Below are 16529 nucleotides of genomic sequence, written 5' to 3'. Positions count from 1 at the left end.
CCAACAGTGCAGGTTTTCAGGATTTCCTTAGTATTGCACAGGGGTTGGAATCATCACCTGTGCAGATGATCACATTACCACCGATGCAATACTAAAGAAATCCTGAAAACCTGCACTGTTGGCGGCCCTCGAGGCCTGGAGATGGAGACCCCTGCTTTAAGGGAATGATGGTAATAAAAGAGGGTATTGGTGTCATATAACTGAAGAACATACGCAGTGGCATCAATAAGACCTCACCTACGAGGAACACACCTGACGCACATTCCTTGTAGGTGCTGTCTTATTGAGAAAGGAACAGAAAGTGAAGCGGCCATTGATTGGCAGCAAGGCTGACATGACAATGTCACACAAGCCCCATCACATTTTTTAATACATTCATACCATCTCACAATATGTCAATCCAGCTAACATGTGCTCCCTACCCCACCAATGTAACTAAACGCTACTGGGCCATTTTTAGCAATACTGCCTCCCCATTCATTGTCTATGAAGGAGTACAGCACTCAGCAATGGTCATCGGTCCCACAGACAATAAGTGGAACTTCACAGCACATTCACGGCCGCAGCTCCATTCAAAAAGGTGGAAGGGGGACACAGGTTGTCATGATGGGACCCCAGAAATTTCACACTGATCATTTATCCTGTGGAAAGGTGATGAGTTGTAATTGAGGCACAACCCCTTCACATGTGCAGCATTCATGCATTACATTAACCACATTGGTGATGCATGCTGGGAGGAGATAATTTATCACATGGTGCTTTATCTGTGTACAAAGAACAATAGCCAAAGCCAATGATAACCCCACACCAACACCAAGTGGTATTTACACAACATGTCCTGCATTTCAGTACCATCCATTGAGAGATAAACAAAGCTGGAACTGCTGCCTTCCAGGCTAATGTCTACCCAACTGATCACATCCCAGGAGGAGAGCTCATCTAGAAGAAAGGATAGGGTATTAACAGCTAGGAGAACTTCTCACTGAGCAGAAAACATCAACAGTCCACTATCATGGCTTACATTCACTACTAAGCCACAATAGATCTCTGAGCAAATGCCCATGAATCCTATGGAGCAATAATTTAGTCTGGCTTCTGTGGGGTTCCGATGTCTTGGATTATCACTGCAGACCACACTTGTGTTATGCTATGATCCCACTGAGTTTTTATATGGATTTTGGAGTGAATTCTGCTCTAAAATCCACATAAAAAAACGCTTCAAATATTATTGGTCAAGATATTGATTTCAAATGGGAAAACCACACTGATGTTCATTCAAGGCATTTTTTCTACACAAGGTTTTGAAAAAACATCCTGCAAAAAAAAAATAAATTAAACGTACGATTACAAACATGGAAGCCACAGGAGCAGTGCAGCAGCGGTCACGTGACTAGACGAGCGTGTCAGAGAAACATCCAATAATGCTCATCTCGTCACCTGACTGTGGTAGTGACTTCTGAATTCAGCAGACACCGCTTTCAGAGAAGGCACAGACTCCAAAATTGCTCTGCACTAGATCTGCAGAGGCCTCCATTATTTTAAAACCGTTCATAATGGGGGAAAAATATTTTTCACTGTCAGACAACCCTTATAACAGGGTATTTCCATCTCAAAGATCCGATCCAAATAAGTAGTAAGTGTAATAATCATAATATTTGCAAATACCTCCAATTAGAAATGTAGTATAGTTCTTCTGATTGAATATGTTCACTTACCTCATGTAAAGGGCATTGGAGTAGCTTAGGTATCAATGGTTATGACCACTCATATAGTAATAATAATAATAATAATAATAATAATTTTTATAATTATATAAATATAGTGACAATTAGTGACAATTAGTGGTCGTAACTATGGATACCTAACAGCTAAGCTATTGCAATGACCTGCACATGGGGTAAGTGACATAGTGAATCAGAAGACCTATGCTACATTTCTAACTGAAGGTATTTGCTAAACTTATTATTATTACACCTACTACATACTGGGATACACTCTTGAGATACCCCTTTAAAAATCAGATTTCTGATGGGAATTTTGCGCACACTGTATAAGAGCCACACTTGTACATTATACAATAACACATCAGTACAGTAAATACAGGGGCTTCTCAACATTAGATCATCAAAAAGTTAATCTATTTCAGTTCTTCAATACAAAAAGTGAAACTCATTACATAGAGTCATTACAGAGTGATGAATTTCAAGTGTTTATTTCTGTTAATGTTGATGAATATGGCTTAACTCAATAAATTAGAATAATTAACAAAAAACATCTGCAAAGCCTTCCTAAGTATTTAACCCCTTTCTGCCAGCTGACGGAATAGTACGTCAGCTGGCAGATCCCCTGCTTTGATGTGGGCTCCGGCGGTGAGCCCACCTCAAAGCCGCGACATGTCAGCTGTTTTGTACAGCTGACATGTGCGCGCAATGAGCGCGAGCGGAATCGCGATCCGCCCGTGCTCATTAACTAGTTAAATGCCGCCGTCAAGCGCTGACAGCGGCATTTAACTAGCGCTCCCGGCCGCGCGGCCGGAAGTGCTCGCACTGCTGACCCCCGTCACATGATCGGTGGTCAGCAGTGCATTGCCATAACAACGAGAGGTCTCCTTGAGACCTCTATGGTTGTTGATGGCCGATTGCTTTGAGCGCCACCCTGTGGTCGGCGTTCACAGTACACCTGCATTTCTGCTACATAGAGGTGATCTGTGCTTCACCTCTATGTAGCAGAGCCGATCGAGTTATGCATGCTTCTAGCCTCCCATGGAGGCTATTGAAGCATGCTAAAATTAAAAAAAGTGATTAAAAATATAAAAAAAATAAAAAATATATAAAAGTTCAAATCACCCCCCTTTCGCCCCAATCAAAATAAGACAATTAAAAAAAAATCAAACATACACATATTTGGTATCGCCGCGTTCGGAATCGCCCGATCTATCAATAAAAACAAAGGATTAACCTGACCGCTAAATGACGTAGCGAGAAAAAAAATCAAAACGCCAAAATTGCGTTTTTTTGGTCGCCGCGACATTGCATTAAAATGCAATAACGGGCGATCAAAAGAACGTATCTAGACCAAAATGGTATCATTAAAAACGCCAGCTCGGCACGCAAAAAATAAGCCCTCACCTGACCCCAGATCACGAAAATTGGAGACGCTACGGGTATCGGAAAATCGCGCAATTTTTTTTTTTTTAGCAAAATTTGGAAATTTTTTTCACCACTTAGATAAAAAATAACCTAGATATGTTTGGTGTCTATGAACTCGTAATGACCTGGAGAATCATAATGGCAGGTTAGTTTTAGCATTTAGTGAACCTAGCAAAAAAGCCAAACGAAAAACAAGTGTGAGATTGCACTTTTTTTGCAATTTCATCACACTTGGAATTTTTTTCCCGTTTTCTGTTACATGGCATGGTAAAATCAATGGTATCGTTCAAAAGTACATCTCGTCCCGCAAAAAATAAGCCCTCACATGGCCATATTCACGGAAAAATAAAAAAGTTATGGCTCTGGGAAGGAGGGGAGCAAAAAACGAAAATGAAAAAGCGGAAAAAGCTCCGGGGGTGAAGGGGTTAAAAAAGTCCCTTAGTCTGTTTCAGGAGGCTCCACAATCATGGGGAAGACTGCTGACTTGATAGATGTCCAGAAGGCAGTCACTGACACACTCCACAAGGAGGGTAAGCCACAAAAGGTCATTGCTAAAGAGGCTGGTTATAACCAGCAGAAAGAAAAGTATCACTCCAGTTATGCACACCACGTATAAAAAATGAAAACATAATGTAGGAAAAAACACAAGATTTTATTGACACACAACATAATAAAACATACTTAAAAACAGAAAGGCAAGGCCCTGTCCATAACACTCAGTAAATACAGAGTACAATAATATATATAACCCATAATAAGCATACTGATAACCAATGCTATAAGCCTGCCTGTACCCTAGGACTAGATGCAGACCATACGTGGCCAGCTCACAGGACAAACTAACCAACCCAGGCGGATGTATACAAAATCCTAAGTGGCCAGTAAACACCCAAAGTGCATTTAGCCCGAACGGCTCATGGGACAAAAATATCTACCCTAAGCCAGTAAGGCAACAGGATCCCAAAATAACAGTGGGAGAAAAAAAAAAGAGCACTGGAACCGCCAGGAAAAACCTCAGAGCACTAGAAGAAGGGGTTACCCAAATGGTGACCAGAGCGGAGTCCGTGGGTAGACAGGCAAGCAAGCAGGACAGGGACCAGAGCAGCCCCACGCGTATCGCCCTTCAAGAGAGGGCTTCGTCAGGGGAAGTACCAACATGTGTCCCAAACCCTGTATAAATACCATCCCAATAACGTGGGACTGGCTTCTTATCTCAGCTAGCTCCGGCTGCATTTTGGCTGGCACTTTCATTTCAGGACTTTCTGCACATTTGCAGCTTCTTTGCTCAGTCACAGGTGGGCCGTTTGTTCTATTTATTGGGATGGTATTTATACAGGGTTTGGGACACATGTTGGTACTTCCCCTGACGAAGCCCTCTCTTGAAGGGCGATACGCGTGGGGCTGCTCTGGTCCCTGTCCTGCTTGCTTGCCTGGCTACCCACGGACTCCGCTCTGGTCACCATTTGGGTAACCCCTTCTTCTAGTGCTCTGAGGTTTTTCCTGGCGGTTCCAGTGCTCTTTTTTTTTTTTCTCCCACTGTTATTTTGGGATCCTGTTGCCTTACTGGCTTAGGGTAGATATTTTTGTCCCATGAGCCGTTCGGGCTAAATGCACTATTTGGGTGTTTACTGGCCACTTAGGATTTTGTATACATCCGCCTGGGTTGGTTAGTTTGTCCTGTGAGCTGGCCACGTATGGTCTGCATCTAGTGCTAGGGTACAGGCAGGCTTATAGCATTGGTTATCAGTATGCTTATTATGGGTTATATATATTATTGTACTCTGTATTTACTGAGTGTTATGGACAGGGCCTTGCCTTTCTGTTTTTAAGTATGTTTTATTATGTTGTGTGTCAATAAAATCTTGTGTTTTTTCCTACATTATGTTTTCATTTTTTATACGTGGTGTGCATAACTGGAGTGATACTTTTCTTTCTGCTGGTTATATTTGGTCGTTTTGTCACTCGCTTGCACCCCGTATTTATGGATATATTTTTTTATATTAGGTTTATATGTTGGTAGTGCGCCCTATTTCATTGCTTATGCTAAAGAGGCTGGCTGTTCAGAGTGCTGTATCCAAGCATATTAATGGAAAGTTGAGTGGAAGGAAAAAGTGTGGTAGAAAAAGGTGCACAAGTAACCGGGATAACCGCAGTCTTAAAAGAATTGCTAAGAAAAGGCCATTCAAAAATTTGGGGAAGATTCACAAGGAGTGGACTGCTGCTGGAGTCATTGCTTCAAGAGCCACCGCACACAGAGGTATCCAGGACATGAACTACAAGTGTTGCATTCCTTGTGTTAAGCCACTCATGACCAATAGACAATGCCAGAAGCGTCTTACCTGGGCCAAGGAGAAAAAGATCTGGACTGTTGCTCAGTGGTCCAAGGTGTTGTTTTCAGATGAAAGTAAAGGTCCCAGAAACTGGAGGAAGAGTGGAGAGGCCACAATCCAAGCTGCTTGAGGTCTAGTGTGAAGTTTACACAATCTGTGATGGTTTGGGGAGCCATGTCATCTGCTGGTGCAGGTACACTGTGTGTTATCAAGACCAAAGTCAGCGCAGCCGTCTACCAGGAAATTTTAGAGCACTTCCTGCTTCCGTCTGCTGACCAGCTTTTTGGAGATGGAAATTTCATTCTCCAGCACTGCCAAAAGTACCAATACCTGGTTTACAAACAATAGTATCACTGTGCTTGATTGGCAGCAAACTCGCCTGACCTTAACCTCATAGAGAATCTATGGGGTATAGTCAAGAGGAAGATGAGACACCAGACCCAACAATGCAGACGAGCTGAATGCTGCTATCAAAGCAACCTGGGCTTCCATAACACCTCTACAGTGCCACAGGCTGATTGCCTCTATGCCACGCCGCATTGATGCAGTAATTGATGCAAAAGGAGCCCAGACCAAATATTGAGAGCATTTACTGAACATACATTTCAGTAGCCCAACATTTTGGATTTTAAAAAAACATTTTGGATTTTAAAATCATTTTTCAAGCTGGTGTTATAAAGTATTCTAATTTACTGAGATAATGACTTTTGGGTTTTCATTGGCTGTAAGCCATAATCATCAACATTAACAGAAATAAACACTTGAAATAGATCGCTCGGTTTGTAATGACTCTATATGAATTTCACTTTTTGTATTGAAGAACTGAAAGTAAATAACTTTTTGATGATATTCTAAGTTTGTGAGAAGCACCTGTATAACACATGAATGCAGGCAAGTTAGCTAATCACCTCTTTCTTGATTAATAGGGGCAAGACCTGGGGTAGAACAAGACTGTGGTGGAGGCAATTCAGAAGTCACAAAGGTCGAGGTTAGAAGATCAATGTTCCCAGTTTGCAGACGAAATCTCTCCAGCTCTTGGGATAGTAAGCTGAACTGTTCTGTCTGACTGCGACATTTGTCTTCTAGAAGCTTCACTTTAGACTGGAGGAAAAGTTGAAATGCCAGTTAACAGCAGGTAAACGCCACGGTAATGTGAGCCTCTATAGGACTCTCAACATGCAGTCTTTGATTATTTTTTTGTTTATTTGTTTTCAGTCAAAGACAGTTTAAAGAAAAGTATAAAGTAAATTCTTATAAATCATTCTCTTTTGCATTCACAAATACGACTAGCGAAAATTACTGCATTAAACTGCATCCAAAACACTTAATATTCTGAAAGGAGGAGATACAACAACTCTGAAAAACAGTTGCACACTTTTTACCATACCTGTAAAGTATCCAAAGTACTCTGCGCATGAAAAGGAAGAGAAAACATGTTAACTACCTGCATAATTGTGAAACATTTAATATCAAAGTTCTGGAGAATTTGTGAGAGACTAGAATTACTGCATATAAAAATTATGCTTCAACTACGGTAATTAAAATGTAATAAGCTTTGTTATTTTTCTACAAGACACACTACAGTACCTCCAGAAGCTGAACAGCTCCTTCATGTTCTTTTTTAGCTTCAACTTGGGCCTAGAGACAGAAAATGAACCATTTTATTTTGGTTATTTAAACTTACATTTTACTTGTGAAATAAGCACAGAAAGGATTTCTTCCGACAGTCACAAACACTCAAACTGTCATCAGTAACAAATAAGTGGTCACACATACTGACGGTTAGTGTCCTTTATTTCTAGTGATGTTTCTTTTTTTTCTGATGAATATCCATTTTTACAAAATTATGAAATCTTGCCGTTTTCACAGTGCAGTTCTCACAATCATCACAGGCAAGATTAGAACGAAACAGACTAAGTACAGAGATAATAAACCATACGGAGGATTAAACCATTCCCAACATAAGACAGTCACAGCTCACCTCCTCCCCCTTCCTGCATGCCTAGAAACCTCTCCAATAGAAATCAATGAACACCTCCAGCATACTTTCTTATGATTCATGCAGCTGCTGTAAATGTGGTTATCTCTAAATGATTAACAGCAGTTCAAGCAAGATGGCTGACCCTAAGGTTATGTGCAAAAATATAGAATTATCCACAACATAAAAACAGATTAGAAAAAATATGTATTTGTCACACATTTTTGTTTGTTTTCCTTCTCTACCTTCTTCCTGACGTGTGAACTACACTGATATCACACTGTAGGTGTCGGAGTATAAATGTAGGCTTAGGAGTTGTGCTTGCAGCTCACCCAATTGATGCAGCTGTATGTAAGAGCAGTGACCAGAGCTAAGCTGCAGTCGCTGCCGTTATCTCTGACAGTGACATTTAAAGCCACACAATCCCAGGGGCATGCCAGCAGAGGTGCCAATAAGCTCTCACGATAGGTAATTGCTGGCTGCCAATGGGTTGCCTGGCATGGCAGCTGGGGTTCTGCTGAAAGCCCCCGTGGCTTGAACTCCTTTGTTAGAGGTTGATACAATCGAATACATGTTAGTAAAAAATACATGTTTTGCATCACCGTTTCTGTAAAAATCTCATCAAAATTGTCGTTCCTCCCATTAAAAATGCAACTAAAAGTGATCAAAACATTGTATGTAACCAAGAATGTTATCAAGGAGTTAATAAAATCTGCTCACTAAGCAAAAAACACAAGATCCTTACATAAATCAATAGAAAAACAAAATGTTACAGTTTTCAGAAAATAGAGACAAACATTTACATTATGGATATATATATATATATATATATATACATGTATATACACATACATACATACACACACACATACATATACACATACACATGCATATATACACAAACACATATGGCTACTTTGATGGAAAGAAAAGTTAAGGCTCTCGAGAAAACAAAAAAAGGGGAAGAAAAGAAAGCGCAAAACAAAAATTGTCAGCAGTGCGAATGGCAATGCAAAACAGACATTTGGTATGATTGCAGGAGAAGAGACTTCAGTACATGTCATGTGGTTTTCTGACTTGTCCGCTCGGCTCCCTGACTTTGATACAGGCTGAAAGGCTGAGCTCATTCCATTCCCAGTAAATGACTGTTGTGTTATTCAGCCATTATCTGCCTCCAACCTTTGATAGGGGCATTTACAGCGTGTGTCCAGAAGCACACTGTTCTAATCGCTCACTGACACCCCTGTCACACAATCACGATGCGCTGATGGGTTGCTGTAACAGCCAGGGGTCTACTGAAGACCCCCATGCCTGTCATATCAGTACTCCTATGAAAACCAGCCTTTGGGAGTACTAAGATTGTTGTCATATACAATAATACTGCAGAATTGCAGTATATAATGTAAGTGATAGGAGACTTGAACCAGCAATCACCCAAAGGGGGCTGCAAAGTATAGCGAAATGTAAAAAAAAAAAAAAGTAAACAAAACCGAGATTCTGAATATACCACCTTCTTTCTTAATGGAAGGGCAACATTTTTTTTTTTTTTTAAATACATATGTGATATCATAATGACCGTAGAAGTCAGAAAAAAAAAACTGAACATCAAATTCCAGATTGTGAGGTAGCAAAACACGAAAAAAATGTCAAAGGAGGTGAATACTCTCGCGAGCCAGTGCAAAGACTGGACGTCAGGTGTACGGACATTTCTGCTTGTTTTGTGGTCTTAAATAAAAGTTAATTTGCACCAAGAAGTCCCGTGCCTGTGTGAACACAACCCAGCTGCCCGAGAGCCCTTAGTGCAGACAGATTTGTAGACAGATTAAGCAGTTTTTGAGAGGGAATAGTCAGTGCAGGGAAAGAAGTGACTAATTTTGGGAAAGTTTTTTTTTTTCTCTAATAACATTTTGTCTTACAAAGTTTTGCATCTTGTCTGCGCCATTGATTAAAAAAAAAATTATAATAATAAAATAAAGTATTGTTGCTATTTAATAATTGTTACCCACTTGCTGGAGCCGCTTTACTTCTTCCTGCCTTTTCTTCAAAGCTATTACAGCATCTTCATGATCTTTCTCCAGCTGTTGCCTTCTCTCCGCCACATCTCGCATGTGCTAGAACAAGTAAGGTAAACCAGTCAGTGTCTCCGGGACCTGACTATTTAGTGAAACATTACAAGAAAATCACCTACTGACCAAAGCAGCTAAGTTTCCTTCTTAGGCAATTGATTTCAGGTTTTTCTAAATACCTTGTGGTTTCACTGCCTTATATTATTTATTACCCCGACTATGAACATTTTATTAGGGCTGTGAGGCTGACCTTAAATAACGGAAACCGAATTAGCAACATACATCTTCATTGGATTTCAACATGTCCGATCCTTTTTCCTGACGATGAGCAGGGACACAATGCGAGTGTGGTTGTTCACAGGGGTATCTGGAGCATTTAGCCGACAGCCATTTATTACAAGATGCTGACGTAGCACTCTTATCCTATGACGGATGCATTGGAGTACCAAATGTTTTAACTCCTTAACGACATGCGTCGTACATGTACGGCGCATGTCGTGTCCCTCCCTTTGATGTGGACTCTGACGCTGAGCCCACATCATTCCTAGCATATGTCAGCTGTTCAAAACAGCTGACATGTTGCCATAACAGCGGTGGAATCACGATCCACCCGCGCCTGCTATCCCGTTAAATGCAGCTGTCAATTCCTGACAGCGGCATTTAAGATGATCGCGCCGGAAGCGAGTCACTAATCCCGCCCATCGACACCCCTGTCACATCGGGTCGCCGATGTGTTGGCATGACAACCCGGGGTCTGCAGGAGACCCCTGTGGTTGCCATGGCCAGATTGCTATGAGCGCCACCAAGTGGTCAGTGCTCATAGCAAGTCAGAATTCTGCTACACACAGGCGATCTGATCATCACCTCTGTGTAGCAGAGGCGATCGGACAACTGCAGCTTCTAATCTCCCATGCAGACTATTGAAGCATGCAAAAAGTAACACTTTTTTTTTTTAAATATTAAGAAAATAAAATATAAAAGTTCAAATCACCCCATTCAAAATGAAACATAAAAAAAAAAATCACATATTTGGTATCGCCACGTTCAAAATTGCCCCATCTATCAAGCTATGTAAAGAATTAAACCAATCTGTAAATGGAGTAGCAAAAAAAAAAAGTAAAAAACGCAAGAATTACATTTTTTTGGTCGCTGCAATATTGCATTAAAATGCAATAACAGGCGATCAAAAGATGGTATACACACCAAAATGGTATAATTAAAAACGTCAGCTCAGCACTCAAAAAATAAGCCATCACCCAGCCCCTTATCACGGAAAATGGAGGAGCCACGGGTCTTGGAAAATGGCGCAATATTTTTATTTTTTTTTTTTAACCAATTTTGGATTTTTTTTCCATCATTTAAATAAAAAACAACCTTGACATGTTTGGTGTCTACGAACTCGAAATGACCTGGAGAATCATAATAGCAGGTCAATTTTAGCATTTGATGAACATGGTAAAAAAAAAACAAAATCTAAAAAACAGTTGTGGAATTGCACTTTTTTGCAATTTCACCACTTAGAATTTTTTTCCCGTTTTCGAGTACACGATATGGTAAAACCAATGGTGTTGTTCAAAAGTACAACATCCTGCAAAAAAGAAGCCCTCATAGGGCCATATTGACGGAAAAGTAAAAAAAAGTTCTGGCTCTGGGTAGAAGGGGAGCGAAAAACAAATGCAAAAATGAAAAGGGCTGCAGCGTGAAGGGGTTAATTTCAGAGATCGAATTTGCACCATACACTCAGCTGGGCTTGTTAGTTGTGTGTCCATTTCGCTTTCCTTGGTTTATGCGCTGACTTATTGTGGCAAAATCTGATTGATAAGGTTATCATCATCATCTAAACCTATTAGAAGGGAATTTGTGTATAAGAAATTAACACACCAAAGTTTATGAAGAGCTCATGCTTATAGCAGAGACCATGAAGGTCCCGGCTGAACAAACCTCAGCAGAGAGGTAGACAGTTTTCAAAATGTCTATGAAAGTTTTTATTGCTGAGCTACTAAAAGGGAAACTTTGCCTGAAAGTTATAACAGGTTCCTAATAGTCTTTTTCGATCTTTGTGTGTTACTTGAGAAAAAAAAATCAACCTGAATTTGAACACAAACCTTAAGCACTTGCTCCAGGTTCTCCAGCTTGCTTTGCAATCTATGAATCTCCTCAAGAGCAGAATCCCGTTGCTCAGTCACTTCGGTTAGATGTCTCTTCAAGTCAGCATTTTCAGATTCGACCTATAAAAAAAATGAACAGTCAGACATCGGGCAACAATCAAATGAATTAAAAATCCTGTGCATTTTTGCACCATGGATTTTGCCCTGGTGACTTCTTAAAGATACCATGCTTGACAAAGACCTTTTTGAGGTTGAAACGTTGCACCTATGGCACAATAAAGTGTTTCTTTTTCTTCACCTGGATCGGATGCTGTCCTTCACTTCTACACGTTGGTATGTACCTCTCCACCTGGGTCCTGTGGAGCTAGGACGAGCATCCTTTGTACGCTACAGCAGTGCTGTCGGCCGCCATTGCTTTATTTGGATTCTTAAAGATACCAATCACCAGTCTATGGTTGTTCTCTTTATTTAAAAAATTAGTAGGCGCCCAAAGACTGAAAACTTTTCTAACTAATTAGGGCCCTTTCACATTATGTTTTTTTTCCTACATCATGGTGCCACCTCCTATAGGAGGAATGTACATGGACAAAAATTATGCACAAAAGAGCACATGGTGACTTGTCTGCATCGTTATAGTCAATGGCCCCATCGGTGCATTTGCCCGAAACCAGTTTTGGGGAGGTTCAGGCATAAGCCTCAAATGGTGTCACTGAATGTAGGAATGAATAAAAAAAAAAATTACAATGTTAAAGGGCCGTTGTACTTATCATCAAAAGGGGCCAGAAGCATTCTTAATGCCACCATAAAGGACATGACTTTCTAGTAAAAGCGGAGTTCAACCTTCCCAGCCTACAGAGCAGAATCCTACATCCCTCTGTGGCTGTCCTCACTCGCTGCTTGCAGTAACCCAGTGCTGCTACATACACTACTAAGAAATAACCAAACATTAGATGCAGCACTGGGGTAGTACAAAGCACAACAGCTCGCTATTTCACAGCCCATTTACTATCCACAGTTGCCAAATTAACAACAACTGAATCCAACTGTAAATGATACTTGGTGCCTTTGTGCTACTTTTCTATTGTAAAGCAAGAGGACGATTCATGGGCTACTGGAAGGTTATAGTTGTAGCACCGCAGCATTAGAGTAAGCGCAGATAGTTACTTCTAAGTGAACGTTGGAGGAGACACTTAGTGACTTTCTCCAGTAGAAAATCAACGTTGAGCTGTGAGGCCATGTGGCTTTCGATTGTTATGAAGAAAGACTTTGCAGAGTTTTGGTCTTTTTCATTTCTTCTGCTCAGCTGTTTTGAAAGTGTATTATAACTCAATTACTCTATTTATCTGCATAAATTAGAAATTGTGCTGACCTTGGCTGCCCTCTTTACTCTGCTGCAGAGCCTTGACCTTTCTTCCACAAGACATGCATTCTCCGCTTGTACCTCCTGAAGCTTCAGTTCCTGTTTCCAAACAAAAGTGAGAAAAATAATATTAGGTGAAACACTTTGGTTTATGGTATACACTTTATAGTCTGAGTGACCAGTTCATATCCTCTCAATATGTTTTGTTTTGCACTATACAGTACACACCAAAAGTTTGGACACACCTTCTCATTTAGAGATTTTTCTGTATTTTCATGACTATGAAAATTGTACATTCACACTGAAGGCATCAAAACTATGAATTAACACATGTGGAATTATATACTTAACAAAAAAGTGTGAAACAACGGAAATTATGTCTTATATTCTAGGTTCTTCAAAGTAGCCACCTATTGCTTTGATGATTGCTTTGCACACTCTTGGCATTCTCTTGATGAGCTTCAAGAGGTAGTCACCGGGAATGGTTTACCAACAATCTTGAAGGAGTTCCCAGAGATGCTTAGCACTTGTTGGCCCTTTTGCCTTCACTCTGCGGTCCAGTTCACCCCAAACCATCTCGATTGGGTTCAGGTCTGGTGACTGTGGAGGCCAGGTCATCTGGCGTAGCACCCCATCACTCTCCTTCTTAGTCAAATAGCCCTTACACAGCCTGGAGGTGTGTTTGGGGTCATTGTCCTGTTGAAAAATAAATGATGGTCCAACTAAACGCAAACCAGATGGAATAGCATGCCGGTACAAGATGTTGTGGTAGCCATGCTGGTTCAGTATGCCTTCAATTTTGAATAAATCCCCAGCAGTGTCACCAGCAAAGCACCACCACACCATCACACCACCTCCTCCATGCTTCACGGTGGGAGCCAGGCATGTAGAGTCCATCCGTTCACCTTTTCTGCGTTGCACAAAGACACAGTGGTTGGAACCAAAGATCTCAAATTTGGACTCATCAGACCAAAGCACAGATTTCCACTGGTCTAATGTCCATTCCTTGTGTTATTTAGCCCAAACAAGTCTCTTCTGCTTGTTGCCTGTCCTTAGCAGTGGTTTCCTAGCAGCTATTTTACCATGAAGGCCTGCTGCACAAACTCTCCTCTTAACAGTTGTTGTAGAGATGTGTCTGCTGCTAGAACTCTGTGCGGCATTGACCTGGTCTCTAATCTGAGCTGCTGTTAACCTGCGATTTCTGAGGCTGGTGACTCGGATAAACTTATCCTCAGAAGCAGAGGTGACTCTTGGTCTTCCTTTCCTGGAGTGGTCCTCATGTGAGCCAGTTTGTTTGTAGCGCTTGATGATTTTTGCAACTGCACTTGGGGACACTTTCAAAGGTTTCCCAATTTTTCAGACTGACTGACCTTCATTTCTTAAAGTACTGGTGGCCACTCGTTTTTCTTTACTTAGCTGCTTTTTTTTGCCATAATACAAATTCTAACAGTCTATTTAGTAGGACTATCAGCTGTGTATCCATCAGACTTCTGCACAACACAACTGATGGTCCCAACCCCATTTATAAGGCAAGAAATCCCACTTATTAAACCTGGGCTGACAGGGGACACCTGTGAAGTGAAAACCATTCCCGGTGACTACCTCATGAAGCTCATAAAGAGAATGCCAAGAGTGTGCAAAGCAGTCATCAAATCAAAAGGTGGCTACTTTGAAGAACCTAGAATACAAGACATAATTTCAATTGTTTCACACTTTTTTGTTGAGTATATAATTCCAGATGTGTTAATTCATAGTTTTGATGCCTTCAGTGTGAATGTACAATTTTCATAGTCATGAAAATACAGAAAAATCTTTAAATGAGAAGGTGTGTCCAAACTTTTGGTCTGTACTCTATGTTTCTGCACCTTCTTGTGGGAGAGGTGAACTGCGTTCTATCAATACAAAACCCCATCTGAAATAACTGCGTCATAAATCCAAAAACTTGACACAAGGAAAGAAAATGTTTTTTAGTTAAAGGGAATTTGTCAGCAGATTTTGTTATGTAATATGAGAGCAGTATGATGTAGGGGTAGAGACCCTGATTCCAGTGATGTATCACTTACTAGGCTATTTGGGGCAGTTTTGATAGAATCCATTTTCTCTGCTATACATGTAGCAGTCTCAGAAGGCTGAGATGTTCATAACACCGCCCACACCCCTGATTGGCTGCTTCCTGTGTACGCTGTGCATAGTCAGCCAGCTGCCAATCAGTGGTGGTGGCGAGGTTACACAGATTATCTTGACTGTAATCTTCTGCTGATAAAACATGGATTGCATTGAAACTAAAGCTGCGGAGGAAATGACATCTGCAGAGTCAAGCTCTCTGTCCCTACATTATGCTGCTCTCTGATTAACTAGCAAACACCTGCTGACAGATTCCTTTTAATGAAAGATATCACAATGCACTGGACATAGTATGTACAAATGCCACATGGAAATCAAAAGATTTATAAAAGAGGCGGATGGATTCTGTTGCGATTTCCATGAAATCTTTCAGAAAATCTGCAGATGTTAACAGAACTTTAGCTCAATGTGGTTTTAATGGATTTCCAATTTTTTTTCCCTTACACCTTGCATACAGATATAGAAGATATCATAAAGAAGATATCATACAAATATTCAGATGAATATGTTAATATTTATATTTGTATTCTCCATTCATTCCTTCAGGGAGATAGATTAATCATATGGAATTAAATAGAGCATGCCGCATGTTTAGTCATGTGGATATTGGATGGCAATGTGTCCGTGAATACACACAGATGTGCGAATATCAGGATTACACAACACAACAATGAGATGTACAGGAAAAGTGACAGTCTCATGTATGAGGGTTTAATGCCACCATTGCCCTAGTCCAGGGATGTCAAACTCAAATACACAGAGGGCAAAAATACAAAAACGTGGACAAAGTCGTAGGCCAGCCTTCATACACAGTGGGTACAGAAAGTATTCAGACCCCTTTAAATTTTTCACTCTGTTTCATTGCAGTCATTTGGTAAATTCAAAACAGTTCATTTTTTTCTCATTAATGTACACTCTGCACCCCATCTTGACAAAAAAAAAACACAGTAATTTTTGCACATTTGTTAAAAAGAAAAACTGAACTATCACATGGTCATAAGTATTCAAACTCTTTGCTCAGACACTCATATTTAAGCCACATGCTGTCCATTTCCTTGTGATCCTCCTTGAGATGGTTCTACTACTTCACTGGAGTTCAGCTGTGTTTAATTAAACTGATAGGACTTGATTTGTCTATATAAGAGCTCACATCTCACAGTGCATGTCAGACTAAATGAGAATCATGAGGTCAAAGGAACTGGCCAAGGAGCTCAGAGACAGAATTGTGGCAAGGCACAGATCTGGCCAAGGTTACGACAGAATGTCTCCAGTGCTCAAGGTTCCTAAGAGCACAGTGGCCTCCATAATCCTTAAATGGAAGAAGTTTGGGTCACCAGAAGTCTTCCTAGACCTGGCCATCCAGCCAAACTGAGCAATCGTGGGAGAAGAGCCTTGGTGAGAGAAGTAAAGAAGA

General features: G+C 40.7%; 1 protein-coding gene across 1 annotated transcript in view; it reads right to left on the bottom strand.

Annotated features, from left to right (window-relative positions):
• TSPOAP1 (TSPO associated protein 1) overlaps positions 1 to 16529 on the bottom strand; it is a 249325-nt gene that overhangs the window by 76719 nt on the left and 156077 nt on the right. The window contains exons 7-12 of the mRNA XM_069759747.1: positions 13001 to 13090; positions 11629 to 11751; positions 9464 to 9568; positions 7067 to 7117; positions 6867 to 6887; positions 6388 to 6580 (exon numbers count right to left, since the gene is read on the bottom strand). Of these exons, the coding sequence (XP_069615848.1) occupies positions 6388 to 6580; positions 6867 to 6887; positions 7067 to 7117; positions 9464 to 9568; positions 11629 to 11751; positions 13001 to 13090 (583 nt within the window). The remainder of the gene's footprint in view (positions 1 to 6387; positions 6581 to 6866; positions 6888 to 7066; positions 7118 to 9463; positions 9569 to 11628; positions 11752 to 13000; positions 13091 to 16529) is intronic.

Source organism: Ranitomeya imitator, chromosome 3 (assembly GCF_032444005.1).
Source record: "Ranitomeya imitator isolate aRanImi1 chromosome 3, aRanImi1.pri, whole genome shotgun sequence".
NCBI lineage: Eukaryota > Metazoa > Chordata > Amphibia > Anura > Dendrobatidae > Ranitomeya > Ranitomeya imitator.
Note: the sequence above shows the minus strand (reverse complement) of the source record. Positions and strands in the feature narration are given on the sequence as shown.